The sequence below is a fragment of the Labrus bergylta genome, chromosome 7 (genome assembly GCF_963930695.1).
Source record: "Labrus bergylta chromosome 7, fLabBer1.1, whole genome shotgun sequence".
Taxonomy (NCBI): domain Eukaryota; kingdom Metazoa; phylum Chordata; class Actinopteri; order Labriformes; family Labridae; genus Labrus; species Labrus bergylta.
The window spans coordinates 22,807,760-22,824,234 of NC_089201.1; the positions used below are offsets into that span (position 1 = coordinate 22,807,760).

Genomic DNA, 16,475 nt, shown 5'->3' on the forward strand with positions numbered 1-16,475 from the left:
AACAAAACAAGTGTAACAGTGACACAAAGGACAAAACGGGGAGGACAATTTTACAGGCATATAGAGAGTCAATTGCCAGAGCAATGGACAACCTTGAGAACTTGAGAGATCGGTCTTTAGAAGACTCAGAATGAAAGCAAAAGAAGAGTAACATTACAAGTAAACACACGAATACATAGCCTAATGACACATAACAAGTTAAACATCCAGCTATCCAGCTATCCACACACCCACAAACACACACACATGCACACACACTCTCAATGCACAGGGATCATACCCCAGGGCAAAATCTAAAAGATAATGAGACACAGATGCAATAATCACCAGTCCATTCGGACGTACTGTACACACCATTATAAGGCAAAAGTACAGTTGCCACCTACAACTTAGGCCACAGAATGCCACCATGAAGAAAACAATATTATTATTATTTCTCCCCCCCAAACTCTTATACCATACTGCACAGCAATCATACAACAAATGTGCTATAATAATCAACTGCAACCAAAAAGTTACAATGCCACACCATCCACCATGAGCCTTCACAGCAATGAAGTGCTGGGCCAGAGAAAGCCATCAGAGAGGCACCAACTAGGCCCCCACCAAGCCGCCCCCAGCAGCACAACCATAGGCCATTGTTATTTTTATATCTGTTTACGCTGTGTGAATTTACATTCATTTTCTTATACGTGCTTGTACACAGAGTGCTGACTAAAGAATACCTTTAGTTCAGCTTTAGATTTATTTCAGTGTATTCATATTTAGAGCCATAAAACTCCTTCAGTGTTATAGATCAATAAAACGGATTCTGTAGTACAGCAGTCTGATTGAATGACATACCAGGATGATGGTCCTTTGAAATACATGATTAGTTTGCTGGTCCAGACATGTTGTTAGCACATGTGATCCATACAGTAGCATGTGTACCAAGATACACAGAACCACTGCTGCCAAATACATGCTGTTCATTGTGTCCTTTTAAGAGCAATTGCATCCAATTAGAGGGTTTCTCTCTGGCTCAGCCTCACTGGTTTGGCAAAGTTACAGAGATGGTTGAGAAAAGAAGGGCCACTCCTCTGCATCCATCTGTGTCAGTGTGTTCCAGTGGGCTGAAGGTGACCAGAATCTAAATTGCAGGCATGTCTGTACTGCCAAACCATTTTTTTTTTGTTTGTTTTTCTAATTGTTCTGCATTGCCCCATGACAATATTTGTATCGACATTATTGCCAGCGAGATATCTGACATGTCTTCTCGCAAAATGATAAATTATCAGATAAAGAAAAAGCTTCAAATTGACACATTAGACAGCAATGAAAGATTTGTCCCTTTTATTTAATCATGGAGACGCTTGGATTGTGAAGTGTGAACAGCAGGGAAGACATTAAATATATCAGTTATGACTCTTTAGTATTTACAAATGCATGTTTTTGCCTGTTTTCCAGTTGACCTAACAGAATAGTGAACAAAATAACAGCGGCAGAGAAACACAACAAAAAGGACAAGGTAATCAGGACACCAACATGAGACACGTTATACCATACAACACAGTGAAGTAGCTCTTGCCACACACAGTAGAATCTTAACACAGTGCTTGTATGAGGCTAAATTTGCCAGCTCAAGTGTGAGTCGTAACATTTCCAGCTTGCGATAAACATTACAGAAGCAATACAAATTGCACGTCTGATAAAATTTGAGAATTGGAAATAAAAACCAAAACATCGCTTGTTTTTTTTTTTTTTCAGACTGAACTTTTAAAGCGCATACAAAAGCCATGGCATTTACCATTCACAGTAGTTCAATTTCATTTAAAGGGGAAGTCATATAAAATATATACTCGTAATATTCTGTGTGTCAAACACAAAGCAGCTATCATACCAGAGAGCCATGGGTGTTTGCAAGTAAAAGTTAATTTGCTATGTAAACCTTTAAAAAAAACTAATAAAAAAAAACAAAAACTCCAGCAATCCAACTCACTCATATTGAACAGGCCAAAGTAACAAATGCTTGGGAAAGCAGAGGGTATCTCAAAATTACAGCACTTTAGTGGCTCACATTTTCTTGCTCTTGGAATGAACAGCCTGGTTATCAATGTCTATGAGGTAAGATTTCTGAACAGAGTGTTTTCACTCTAATATTAACACCCTAAAGAGCTTTTGAAGCTCTACTGAAAATAAAATGATTTAAAAAAAAAAAAAAAGAAAAGATAAACACCATGTTCATACCGAAGGCACACACGCAAGGTAATACTCCTAAAGCTTTTCACTGTAACAGAAGAGCTTCAAATATTAAGATAGTTCAGTTCCACCACAATACTTTTGATAAGCAAGGTAGTTAACTAGTAAATAAATAAATAACCACGTTAGGGTCACAGTACAGGCATAAGTTGGGACAGTTAGCATACAAATCAGCCACAACCAAACTCCTCCTCAGTGCTTACACATAACACAGCTCAACACAGTGCATGAACATTTACAGTACATCTCTGAACTTTCTCCTGCCCCTGTCACACCAGTCTGACCAGTGACACACAAGCTCTGTATCCAGGCCAGACCAATATTACACCTACAGCAACTACACTGTAAGACTTTCTTTACAAAACATCCTTTACGTAGAAGCAACAACTTGTTGTTCCTATCTGGTGTTATTAAATTTGTTATTTCTGGGTCTTTAAGAGGTGTTACCGTACCTAATAAAAGTGTGCACAAGGAAGTCGAGCTATTTGAAGTCTTACAGGCAGTTAAGTGCATTCAGGTTGATGGTTTGGCTTTTCCCTGGTCCTCCACCTTTTTAATTGCCGCCTGAATCTTTGCCTGGTCTCCCAAGAGCTGCCGAGGTTTCACAGGTTTCAGGTTTTCATCCAGTTCAAGCAGAACAGGTATCCCTGTAGGTAAAGTCACACTGGCGATATCCGCATCTGATATACCTGTTGAAAAAAAGGGGAGACAAGTTAGGATCACACAGGGCATGACATTAACCATAAGCAGGCTTAATGGAAGTCTTTTATTTTTCATTAGTACTAAATACCACAATTCTGTTACAGGACCATGATAGTTTATTATCAAAAATGTAGTCTGCATGTATATATCCTGTGCTGCAGCCTGCATCATTTTATGAAACATTTGAGTTGTTGGGTGTCCTATGGCAGGAGGAGCCTCCTAAGCTTATGAGTGTGATGAAAGGTCATCCAAATGTAACATAAACTCTCTGGCCTTTTTGCACAAGTTCAACCTGCCATTTCTGGAGCTGGAATATGTCCTTCCAATTCAATGACTCTGATGACTAGAAACAGCTGAATTCAACTATCTGCATTTGTCACAAAAAGACAAAGCTGTGTGAGGGAGACTATTGTTTATAATAGCTTTGGGTCAATTCAGTAGCATACCTTCCAGGTGTTTCAGCAGAGCCCTGCAGCTGTTTCCATGCGCAGAAATGAGCACAGTCCTGCCTTTCCTTATCTCTGGCACCACAGTGCTGCCCCAGTATGGAAGCAGCCGGTCCAGCACCTCCTTCAGGCTCTCTGCCCGGGGTAGGTTCTCCTTGGCTACGTCACATGTGCTGTATCTACGGTCATTGTAGATTTCCAGGAAGTAAGGGTGGGATTCATCAATTGGAGGTGGCGTGATGTCATAACTCCGTCTCCACCGCTTTACCTTTTCCTCTCCATGCTGTAGAGCCATCTCCGCCCGGTTCAGGCCAATCAGAGAACCATAATGGCGCTCGTTCAGTCTCCAAGACTTCACAACAGGGACCCACTCCTGACCCATGGCCTCCAGAACCAGCCATGCTGTCTGGATGGAACGGCTGAGTATGGAGGTGAATACTAAATCAAACTTGTAGCCCTGCTCCTTCAGGAGTCTTCCACAGTCCTGGGCCTCCTTTACCCCATCCTCGCTCAGCTTCTGGTCAACCCAGCTACAGAAACGGTTCTCCTTGTTCCAGTTCCCCTCCCCATGCCTCAGCAGAAACAGTTTGTACTTGGACATCAGAAACACAAGCCTGCACACATTCAACAGATATTAGGGGGGAAAAAAAAGTTTCTCAAGTTAGTGATAATACACAAATTCAAACAGATTGCCAATGTAAAGTCACAGTCTGCATTTGATCTGAGTTCAGGGGCAAGTACTTGTTGAAGGCAGGGCCAGCAAAAGGTTAAAGGTTGTCTTAAAAGGGTGACAGGCTAAAGGCAGATCCGCAGTTATCCTTATTAGCTGGCCACATCGTGAGGTTAGATTCAAAACAATATTAGAAACGTACGCGAATGCAACAACAACAAAAAAAATACTGGATGCTTCTTTAGTTTTTAGCTTTTTGGCAAGCCCAAAAGGATGAATGGACGTGTTGCTATGCAAATGACTATAATACGGTTTATATCAGAGGGCGCTGAGATCGCATCAATCGATCAACGTACAGAAAACAGAACTCCGGGCATCTGGCAACCTTGTCCTAAAATAATAACATTGTGAAATGCCGTCTTACCCTTTCTCGGCTTCCAATCCGGCTTAAATGTAGCTCGTACAGCTGTAATTGTTGACAGTATTTGGGAGGCCATGTACAACAGCGGTGTCCTGGGTGCGCTGAAGATTGACGTCCGCTGCTCCAATCGGAATGGCGGCTATCACAAGTGGGCGGTGCTTTGTGGGTAAATGTTATGCCCATATTAGGGGTGGTAGTAACGGAGAAGGAGGAGGGAAGAGAGCGGGGAGTGACCGTGGTCTCTCATGCCTGATGTGTTGAAGAGGTACAGTCGGGCTCTTTGGTTTGTTGTATGGGCGTCGAGGTTCACAGTTTGGGGAAGGTTTATGGTGTTTGTAAAGCATTTCAGGCCAACTGAGTTTATAGGCACATGACTGCAAGAGTTTGTTAAAACAGAGGGGGGGGGATGTTAATATGTCCAAATCAAGCCTAAACAAACATAAAGAGCTAAACAGTTCAATACTGCTGCTATATTTTTCTTGACTTTAATTAATTTTAGAAAATGTTATGTGTAGATACTTCTGTTTTTTTGTTTTTTTTTTTGTTTTTTTTTAAATCTTTTAAAACTTCATTGCTACAATCATTGGAGCATCATTTTCCAGACTTACCTTAGCTTTTTAGAGTCAGATTCAGATTGATTTAACCTCAATGTCCTTAGGGTTTAACCACATTTACTTACTTTTACATAATATAAAAACCTATTCCGAACAAGTCGACCTAGTCTAATGGTTTAAGTGCAGGGGAAGGCAGGTAATATGGTCAGTGATATATCAACTTGTGTTTTTTTATTGCACTTTATTGATATTGTGATTCATGTTACTCATTCTAAATGAACATTTATTAAGAATGAGTAAAGGCACCAGGCAGGTGGGATGATTCTGTTTTTAACAACACTGGTAAAGAGACGTAAAAACCTATTCACTTACTAGAATATGCTAAATCAAAGACCAGTTGGAAATCTCCAAATACTGGATATATGAGGCTTTATTTTCCAATGATAAGGTGACACACTAAAGACTTAAAGGTCACATATTATGCAAAATACACTTTACCATGTTTTTATAACACTAACATGTGTCCCTAGTCTATCTCCAAACCCCCCAGTTATGAGAAAAGTCCATCCTCTCTGTCTTTGGCCTGCTCCACTTTTCAGAAAACATGTGCTCAAACAGGCTGTTTGGAGATTTTCTCTTCATGACATCACAAAGGGCTGTAACCCCTCCCCCAGGTGGGTGACTCTCCGACAGCTAGGTGTTTGTTCTTCCATCTGAGTCTGAGTAAACAACAGGGCATAGTAGGGATGTAACGATTCCCTCAACTTGCGATACGGTTCTCTCACGATTTATTTAGGATTCCTTTAGGGGCTGCAAACCCACTTGTCAGTCTGGTTTGGCCTTTTAATGTTTTTTTCCTCGCAGCAAGGGGAGGTGATTGGAGCTTCTCATTGTGGTGTTGATTAAACGTGCGTCATGCTGGTTGTGCTATTTGTGTAGTTCCCTGTCTTCTTGCAATATTTGCAGACAGTTTTTGTCTGTTATCTTCTCACCTCTTTAATTTTATGTCTTGGGGAAGACAAAATGCTTCCTCTCCTCCGATTTTAAAGACGGTGGTGCGTCCTCAATTTCAAAATCTTGCTCTTCACCTGCCAACCACCTCTGCTCTATGCACGATGTTAATGCGATTCCTTTTTCAGAGTACCGATGTGAATCTTGACTGCTGCTGTGTGAATCACTGCTAAAAGGAGAGCTATAATGCTCCAGTATAACACAAAAAGGACTATTATACTTTGAGCACATCGCTTTTATTTTATTATTTGAAACACCATTCACAGCGTTTGCTCTTAAATAACTTAGTGGAATTATACACTCATTAGTTTTCAGGGATGTTCAACTTGACTCCATGAACAGTTAACATCAATTAGCTGCCCCTGGAATGTGTATTCAGTATTCACTCTCTTTATGAGACAGGCACATTTTTTAACCTGGAAATCCCATGAATACCAAAGATGCTTTTGAAGAAAAGGATTTTACAGAACGATTCGGATCAAATTCAGAAACAATTAGGACAAATATTCCAATTTAGTTTCCTTTCCCTGTTTATTGTTGTCCATAGCAGAAGTCAAAAAAGTGAGGCCGTTATATTACTGCATGTTATCTGGACAGCCAATAGTGGGGTGTTAATGAAATCATCTTTATACTAAAAACTGCAAAAGCATTACAGAGCTTTGGTTTATTAAATAGATATGTTTTCCATAATACCTCATACATTATGTATAGAATATATGTATTGTGTGAATTATCATTAAGTTGAACATGTTCACTATTGACATTTACACAACCGTGACACATCAACTGTGCAAGACAACTGCTTGTTATCCTAGTGTTCATGTTCACTGTTGTAATAAAGTGAACTTATTATTCCCTGGTTCCACCTGTTTAGAGCACCAAACACATTCACAATGACATTCAGCGATTCTATTGGCCAGCATTAAACAGCTTCTTTCTGCCCTCCATACCGGACATGGACTCCACGTTCTTACGCCAGTCAGTCACTTCCTCTTTCTGTTGAGGCAAAAGATGATTCAGGTCAGATCATTCTCCGTAACAATTGAAGCCATTTGTACCAAACATATAAGTTTACAATGTTGGGGAATATGGATATTAAGGTTTTTTTGGTTTGCACAACAGACACAGTATTGATATGCTCTGCATGTAACACATGAAATCATTCTCAGGATGTATCTTTTACTTTCTAGTAACCTAAAAAGCATTTCAGCTCTACTGGTTTTGAATCAGGTTATGGTAAAGATATAATCTAAAAATACACAAAGTGATTATCTCATAGCTGTATATTTCATACTTTTGAGCTTTGGCATTTGTGCTAACAACCTTCATGCTTCTGCATGTTAGGTCCTCCGAAATAGAAATCTGATAAAACCCAGAGCACGTGGTGCCCATGTTTTATGTAGCAACTGAACCATTTATGGCAACCGCTTTGTCATGATGAAGAATATGTTGTTTATTAGAGTCTCATTAAAAAAAGTAAAGTGACAGATATATCATAGATATATCCACTAAACTAACAGTGACTTGATTTTAAACTGAAACAATATGGCATGCTGCATTAAACTGTATTAAAACACGCGTTTACCTTCTCCTCCTCCTTCTTCACAGTCTTGAGGTTGGCCTTGAAGTCCACAGACTCTTTGACCTTACTGCCCAGCAGAGCTCCCAGCATGGCGTCAGCAGACACCCTCACCCTTCTCAGGTTTGGTCTCTTCATTTTGCCCTTCAACTCAAAGATCTTCTGAGACAAGTCCCGTATCTGTTTTCAACAAAAATGACAAACCTGCCATCAATATATTACCTTCTAATTCCCGATGAGTAACGGTTACATACAGTGTGTATCGTCTACATTTGTAATTCTAATCAAGTTATATAACTCTACAGTTATTCACAGATATGACTTACCTCCTTATCATTTATCGTCACTTTAGCATTAATGTCATATCGGTCTTCATCAACCACATCAATTTTCTGGTGAAGCTCTTTGCAAAGATTCTGTGGACAAAAACCGTGAGCGCATTAGACTTGTGTGATGGAGCAGTTTCATGTTTGTCAACAGTGATGACTTATTTTGCAGGTGGAGCCCAACTGGTGGAAGAAAGTTAGCTAGCAGTGTTGATTTAACTGGTGATGCTGGCAGAAGCAGCTTTTGAGGACCTTTGTTTACTATCAAAAATAATGTTAAACATCCTACACCGCCGCTCGCATCAGATTATAAGAGTTCATCAGTGCCTTTAGATACAAAGTTTGTGGAGTCACAAAGTACATTTAAAGAGACTTTGCAGATGCTTGTTCAAAACAATGTAAATTGAGTTGACTTGTTTTTTTTACAAATATTTTAACCCGTATTGTCGTTGTTATAAATCTTATGGATTGGGGAATGCCTGTACTAACACTCAGTCTAAAATAGACGCATACAGTCTGAGAGATGTGTTAAAACCATATACTGTAAAAATGACACAGTAGAAAGTACAGTGGAGAGACGTGTTCACTCGCTCGCTATGTTAACTTGAGACACAGTCTGTAGTTGCTCATGTTTGATTAAAGGCAACAGTTTATACACATGCAGTGAACATTACATCACTTTTCTGCCTCCACAATGCACACGCAACTGCTGTGACATAATCCTGACTTCTGGTCCAAATTGGTCTTTTAGTTTGGTAAAGTCCCTTCAGAGCAGAGTCAAAAAAAAAGTGCTTTACAGTGCTTTATAAGAGAAAGAACAAGAAACAAAAGAAAAGCAAAAAGCATAAAAAATTAGACTTTACACCCAACTTTACAAAATTACAAAATGTGTTCAAAAGCCTGTTTGAATGAATGAGCTTTAAGCAGCTTTGAGAAACACAATCTTTAAATAATCAAATTTGCATTTGATTCAAGCTTGCTTCAGCTAGATACCAGTAGGGATTTGTGGAAAAATGTTTTTTTTGTTCAAAGAAACCCTGGTTTTACTTTCTTTAAATCCCCAAACCTAAAACAAACTTTGTATGTTGCTGCAGATAAATACTGTATACCTGTAGTTCCTGCTGGGACAGGCCTGACATTTGGAGTCCTGGGAGTCTCTCAGAGAGAATCCTCTCTCGTTCATCTTTTTTAAATTGCTTGTCCTTCTCCAGCATGGTCATGGCCTTCTTTAGCAGTTTGGTCTGGTGCATTTACAAAGTAACACATCGGTTAACCAGAAAAAAATGTTTTAAAGCAGATTAAGGCTGTGATGTCTTGAATGAGTTATTACAGCATCACTTTCCAAGACAAACACACAGTAACACACATGTTACCTTTAAGAACAGTCTGCGAGATGCAGAGATTTTAGGCTTCGGTTTCTGGAAGGAGAAGAAGCACACATGTAGAATTTGTAATATGCTTATTAAAAATACAGCAAGAAATTCATTTTCAGTGTTCATATTGCTGTCTGTGCAGCATTTGTAATTCATCAAACACAAATGTGGTATCATATAATGTGCTGACTTAACCCTGATAACAATTAATGTGTTGACAAGGCACTTTTGTATAGTTTTGAATTACAAGTTTGAAGTATATAGACCAGTAGTCCTTAACTACTGTAGTTAACTAAACATTAATTCAAGACGTTTTCTATTTTTCACAGTTGAATCAACTCACCGCAGCTCTATCCAGAGAGGAAGGTGGTGTCCATAGTTCAAGAAGAGAGGAAGAAAAGGTTGAATTTTGTTTTATTTTTTCTTGTTTCACATTGTGAAAAGTTCATTTATTCTCTGATGATAGTAAAGTAGACATTTGTACTTACGCTTCAGACATGTTTGCAGATCTGTGTTTTCCCTTATCAAATCTATGAACATTAAAAACATGACATCATTAATGACGCGACAGATGAGCTCGTTTACGGTGCACAGGGAAAAGTAACGTTAAGTCAGTTGTCAGCACTTCTGTTTGAGGAAATTCTTCATAGCTTTAGGTTTCAGTTCTGTAGCGAGTGACACAAACAGTGAATGACATTGTCTGAAGGTCACACTGCTGGACAATGTCATGTGAAATATTCTCTTTAAAAAAGACACAAATTAGCATAATTTCCTGATCATGTATTGCAAAAGAGACACAAGGCAGGCTTCCTGTTTTTATTACAATTGCAAAATCAAATGTTATTTTAATAAGCCAAAAATAGTCAGTTTTAGACAATTGTATCAAAATAACAAAAACTTGATGATTAAACTTGATGGTATTGGTTGCTAAAAAATAATAAATAAGAAAACAGTAATCAAATCCACACCTTTATTTGTTACTTATAACTTTGAGTCATTTCAACATAAGAGGAAGCCAGCTTTAGTCAAACCTAAACAAAGTCATTCCTCCCCTTCTCACATGTTAAGAGATTTCTGATAAGGCAAAAAAAACAAAACACTGTTGTTCAATGTAAAAATATTAGAAAATAAACATAATGCTGCTCCAGGAGAAAAGTCCAACAATGTTCTTGTTGTTCTAACCCTAACCCATCATGTCATAATGATGAAATAGGAGCAGCTTTCTCGACTCCTAACAACAGCATGGTCATAAAAAAAAAATCTTCCACTGGGATGCTATTCCCTTACCTTCTGTAATCGTTTAAAATCAAACTCCTTACCTTATACAGGAGGTGACAAATACCCGCAGACGTCTTTTTCTGAGACGAGAAGGGCAGAAAGAAGGTAGATATATAGATTCCAGCGCCCATGTGAGTGGCCCACTAAAATAGCCCCTCTTTCCTCACTGCGTCTCTCACATCCCATATGTATGAGGTGTGAAAGTTCTCACTGGGACTGTCCACCTTTGATTCTTTCTTAGTATCACTGTATCCATGTTAAGAAACAAGGGGGCTTATTTGAAGAAGCTTTAAGTCTGTTAATATAAGCATTACATTAATGTTGATACCACACACAGTTCAAGATGATAATTAGATTACACAGTGGTGGAAAAACAGAAGGCAGGATTGTTTGTTTCTTTATTGAGAGAACATCAAAAGTTTCATGTGTGTATCAGACAAACTAACCAAAGATCAAGATAACACATGAGCACTGCAATTATTTAAGATAGATTTTCTTTAATAACTTTTTATCATAATATTTTTTAAGATATCTGACAAGCTTGAGATTAATTCATCACAGCAGATAACAAAGTAGCAGAGGTGAGTTAACAGCAACAAACAATATTTCTTCAATAGTCAACACACTTGTGTGTCTGAGTACCCTGAGACGGTTTAAAGAGTTATGCTGCCATCACAAGGCTGCAGAGGAGAACTGCAGCAAACAGTCACCACATGACCAAAACAAAGCGTTTAGTGACAGAAAGGTGTTCTTGTTCCCTGTTGGTTCCACCTTTTCAGAGCACCAAACACCTTCACGTTGATGTTCTGCGATTCTACTGGCCAGCATTAAACAGCTTCTTCCTGCCCTCCATACCGGACATGGACTCCACGTTCTTACGCCAGTCAGTGACTTCCTCTTTCTGTTGGAAGAACAGAAAAACGTGAACATTTAAAAGAGTTGACTGTAAACTATTTTAAGGAATTTCAGAGCCCCTTTGAGAAAAAGTCAGACAAACCTTTTCCTCTTCCTTCTTGACAGTTTTGAGGTTGGCCTTGAAGTCGATGGTTTCTTTGTGTTTGGAGCCCAGCAGAACGCTCAGCATGGCTTCAGCTGAGATCTTCACTCTCTTCAGGGTCGGCTTCTTGAACTTACTCTGAATCTCAATGATCTTCAGATTCATGTTGTCCATCTGCCGAGGGGAACATGTGATAGGAAGGATTGTGCAGGTTGGCAATTATTATTACTCTCAGTGCTGTTTGATTATTTATTTGCACATAGTGTATAGGGAAGCTAGACAATATATTTTGCCCACTAGTTAGTTCACTTCACATTCATATGTGTACCTAACCCTCCTTCCATACAGAAATCAATTGTTTCTAGTGGATGCCTCACAGTTTGTACACTGAGAAATACTCCAGTGAAAAGGGAATGAGATTGTTTTTGTACCTTTTTTTCTTCTCTTTTTTTTTTACTTTTTTTGAACTGCGAGAAGTGAAAAAATAGAACTAAGATGAATGTTATTTTTTCCAAACAAGCAGCACAGTGCTAAGCTTGTTCCCTGACACTTTGAGTATGTCAGACATCTTCACGAGGCAAAACGGACTATTTCTGATTCTGATTCTCACTCTCACTACCATGAATGTATGATTCTCCTACACACTTTAAAGGAGAGGGTGAGAGGAAAGACTCTAAAGTTGTCACAATCTTCAGCCTTACAGCTACCTGCAACTAAATACTTAACTAAGGGACACAAATACTGTTTGATTAAACTATGAATGAATAGTTTATATATTTAAGCGACAATAACTGTACTCTTTATTGTACCTTTATGGAATATTTAGGTAAAGAGATCAAGTGAAGATACACATTTATCCAAATGAATCTGAGTTTAGAGGCTCTTCAAGGCAGGGGGAAATAATACAAGATACAATGCAATTCAGATTTGGTTTACAAAACAATTCAAAAATATGTATTTTAACCAATCATGCATTAAATATGCAAATAAATACTTTTGAATTGCTTCTATTACAGATGATGGATTTTTATGGTTAGTATATCTGTTTTAAAAGCACAATACCTCATTGTGGAGATAAAACCGTACATTTGATTAAAGGTTAATATTTTACTAGTTAATTATTGGTCCAACTCCAAATATGAATATTAATCCTGCTGTTATGCAATTTAAAAAAAAACTGAATTTTTTAAAAATCTTGGTTTAGGCAAATTGATCAATGTGACTGTGGACTTAAATTTGGAGAAATATTTAAAACACCTCAAACATTAACAGAGCAAATAAGTATGTCCATATCCTAATCACATATCTCCTGTTTCCTCCCACCTTGCTTTGAATGATTACAAACATATTGTGAACTATTTGGGTCCATAATTTGGTGCTATAACTAATGTCTATATGATTCTGTTATGACTTGTTATTCTCAATTCTGCCACTTGGGGGCAGTGTTTGTTCATTATACTATCGCTAACGCTGTGTCTGTCTCCATAATATAGACATTAGTAACAATTACACATGCGTCATTTCATTTCCTTAAAGATTCTTGAGCAGCTTACCTCAAAGTCATTTTTAGACACCTTCAGGCCAATATCATACCGCTCGTCATCCACCACATCAATCTTGTGATACAAATCTTTGCAAAGATCCTGTAAAAGAAGAAGACACCCTCTTGTGGTATTAGAATATAATATGAATCAGAATGTGGAGGACTGTGACAAGTGGAAAAACTCACATTTTTAAAAGGTTACAACAGACTGACATACCAGCAGTTCCTGCACTGACAGACCAGACATACTTAACAGAGGAACTCTGTCGGCCAGAGCAGCTTCTCTCTCCTGAATCTTCTGCTCCTTCTCCTCCTGCAGCATCTGAGCAGCCACTGCCAATAGTCTTATCTAAGAAAACAAAATAAGTAGATATAGAACCTTGTCTAAAACTAAACGTAAATCTGGTAAACATAAAAACATTTAAATCACTTCATATGATAAAACTTAAAATAAAGCAGCCATAACCTTATATTTTCATCCATCCTTTTGAATACCAGAAATGTTAACTATTTGTGTCATATAACACAAATGACAAACCAGATCAAATAAAAGCTTTAGCTAATCTTTTAAATATCATACGTAGTCTTAAAATGATATTAAACAAAAAAAAAGTCTCTGATGAGATTGAAAAAGCGTACCTTCAACCCCAGCCTTCGAGAGGATGAGATTTTTGATTTCCTCTAGAAGTCACAAATAAAAACAGTCATTACAATCTGCACTCTATTAAGGATCACATTAGCTTTCATGATACTATGGCCTCAACAGTCAAAAGAAAGATTTTAAAAATGTTAAATAATGATGATGTAAGATGGGAGATACTCACGGGTCTGTTGAAGCATTTACAGGAGACACAAAACACACGTTGACATATTAACGTAAAGACAACGGATGAGACCAGTAAACAGTTTAACAGTATGCTTTGAAGCTGCCAATAAACACAGGGAAATAAACCGACAGTGATAATACTCACGGTTCAGCCATCGTTTTGTTCAATTCCCGTGCTAAAATTGTAAAAGTAAAATAACATGAAAAGTCTCTTCCAGGAAAAAAAAAGGTGACTTTTATGAAATGTAACACATCATGTTTTAAATTAAAAACAGAGTCAATTCCCTGAAGCTCAAACACCTCTTCAATTCAGCCTCACCCGGGCGTTTAATGATGTCTTTAACCTCTCTGTTCAAAGTATTTCAAACACTCAACATATCCATCGACTCATTACAGCTTGGTGCACTCAGTTATTTATTGCTCACTCAGTTGTTTTACCAGTGAAATGTAAAGCACAGTTGAAAACTTCTATGAACCAGACAATTGATTCTGTGTGATAACACTGGGCTTTACATTGCTCATTACATTGAATTGTCTTTACTTGATTGGTATCATGAAGAGATTTATGCATTGATGTGGATTAATAAAAAAAAATAAAAAAATGTTCTCGTTCATTTTGGATTGCAATTCAAATTGTTGTGAATTTAATGGCGTGCACTTGAACAATTTTAATGTATAAAACAAAACAAGTTCACTTTAGAAGTATGTGTGTCAAACGTCAAAGAACTGTCTGTGCATGTATTAAAATATCTCACAAGAGTCTCAGCATAGGTGACAGAAAAGGTGAATGGCCAGATAATCCACAGGCATGCAGGATGACAATGTTCAATTTGCGGTTTATGTTAATCACAACAAAATAGAAATAAAACAACAAAGAAAGACAAAACACAGCTCTGGAAAAAAAACAGATTCTTCATATTTTACCAAATGTTTTAGACCTATCGCATGCTGAAAAGTCCCTCTTTGTTAACAGAACGCATCACTAATGCACCACACGGTATACTCCAAATCACAAGATATTGAATATGAGCAGGTCTGTACCTTTTTAAACGCTGAACGGCTCCTTGAGCTGCAACTCAAAACTGAAGCAAAGCGTGTGTAAGTTAGGCAGCAATCAGCCGTCTTTCTGAGAGACGATGGAGAATAATCAGATTTATAGTATGGGTGCCAAATGTGAATGGCTCACTGAAATAGACTCCTGTGTGTGCTACGTCCACTGTGCCTGCCAGCAGTGACATTTACTGTTGCACATAGCATCACCGCAATATTTAGACAGGAAAAGGGGGCAATAAAACTTCATTTATGGGCTCAAACATTTGGGTATCTTGTGTAGTTTCCACAACACCTGTTGGGGGAAGTGACAGTAAGCATTTAAAGAGGTGACCACATTAATGTTGGGTCAATGCCACACATTCACATTTGACCAGGGCCAGATCGTTGGAGCTCAGATAAAGTTGTCAAGGAGGCAAACAGTAGGAAGAAATCAGCACAGAGTGTCGGTATTAACGTGTTCTGCACCTTTATTTATAGAACAAACAACACAGCCTGAATGTGAGTGTGGACCATCTTAAGATGTCCATCTATAGTCATCTTATGGTGTCCAAAGGTGAGACTGACGAGGACCTAATATCCATTTCAATAGCTGTGTTTCAAAGTTGGTTTTTAATTGAGTCAACAGTTTACAAATTCACCCTAAATTTAATTTTTGGTATCAAAATAGAAATGTAAAGACTAAAAATTAATAAACAACACTTTTTTTTTTAGCAAATATGAATGTGCATGATGATGATGATGTTGCATTTAGAGGTCAGCTCTGAAGCTTTGTAAATTGTTTTCATTTTATTTATCTCCTTGCATCACTTTAAAAAAATATATGAAGTTTGATTTTCAGTGCAGTTTTCTTTTCACTGTCAAAAAGTATGTTTTATAAAAGTATGTATTTCTACTTATGCACATCGACCATCCATACCACTTTTTTATCCTGGCTATGTATTGTGGGCTCATGTTTTTTGTATGGTGGGATATGTATGTATGTGTTGTGTTGTGTGTTTGTATGTGTGCTGGCTGCTGGAACACCTACATTTCCCTGCTGGGATGAATAAAGTATATCTTATCTTATCTTATCTTAAAAGATACATACCGGTTATTAAACTATTCCATTTGAGTACTGAAAGACTTTTCTAACCTGAGAAGACATTACTCGACCACCTTGGTGGTGAGAACAAAGCCTGAAGTTGTTCTGGTTTAATTTAGGCGTGTGGAGGAAAAAGGAACAGGTGCTGTTCAGGGCTTGATGGTTTGTAAACTGAGATCCAGCGCTCAATCGGCGTCAACGTTGCAACATTAAGTCGAACGTTCAGTCCCTCAAAGGACCGAGACTCATGCCCTCACATAAAGATAGTTAGGCAGCAGATGAATAAACGAGAATAGTACCGGGCAAACCTGGGGTCAAACACTATTTTAAGATCACTACTAGTCGTTGTTTTAAGGGTTAAGAGATGTTGTATTTCA

The 16,475-nt window shown here is 38.1% G+C and overlaps 3 protein-coding genes across 3 annotated transcripts; all 3 read right to left on the bottom strand.

The window, feature by feature from the left end:
- Nucleotides 1-1,315: 1,315 nt before the first annotated feature.
- On the bottom strand, nucleotides 1,316-4,633 carry bpgm (2,3-bisphosphoglycerate mutase). Its single transcript, XM_020659457.3, has 3 exons — nucleotides 4,481-4,633; nucleotides 3,387-4,000; nucleotides 1,316-2,927 (listed from the first exon to the last, which is right to left on the bottom strand). Exons 2-3 carry the CDS (start codon nucleotides 3,985-3,987, stop codon nucleotides 2,752-2,754), a joined length of 777 nt encoding a protein of 258 aa, XP_020515113.1. The 5' UTR covers nucleotides 3,988-4,000; nucleotides 4,481-4,633; the 3' UTR covers nucleotides 1,316-2,751.
- A 1,623-nt stretch (nucleotides 4,634-6,256) lies between these two features.
- LOC110003797 (troponin I, slow skeletal muscle) lies at nucleotides 6,257-9,461 on the bottom strand. Its single transcript, XM_020659362.3, has 5 exons — nucleotides 9,321-9,461; nucleotides 9,057-9,188; nucleotides 7,948-8,037; nucleotides 7,628-7,801; nucleotides 6,257-7,038 (listed from the first exon to the last, which is right to left on the bottom strand). The coding sequence occupies exons 1-5, from the start codon at nucleotides 9,444-9,446 to the stop codon at nucleotides 6,952-6,954; spliced, it is 609 nt and encodes a 202-aa protein (XP_020515018.2). The 5' UTR covers nucleotides 9,447-9,461; the 3' UTR covers nucleotides 6,257-6,951.
- Nucleotides 9,462-10,979: 1,518 nt separating this feature from the next.
- On the bottom strand, nucleotides 10,980-15,201 carry LOC110002939 (troponin I, slow skeletal muscle-like). Its single transcript, XM_029282126.2, has 6 exons — nucleotides 15,006-15,201; nucleotides 13,778-14,140; nucleotides 13,356-13,487; nucleotides 13,149-13,238; nucleotides 11,596-11,769; nucleotides 10,980-11,499 (listed from the first exon to the last, which is right to left on the bottom strand). Exons 3-6 carry the CDS (start codon nucleotides 13,458-13,460, stop codon nucleotides 11,413-11,415), a joined length of 456 nt encoding a protein of 151 aa, XP_029137959.1. The 5' UTR covers nucleotides 13,461-13,487; nucleotides 13,778-14,140; nucleotides 15,006-15,201; the 3' UTR covers nucleotides 10,980-11,412.
- Between the last annotated feature and the right edge of the window lie 1,274 nt (nucleotides 15,202-16,475).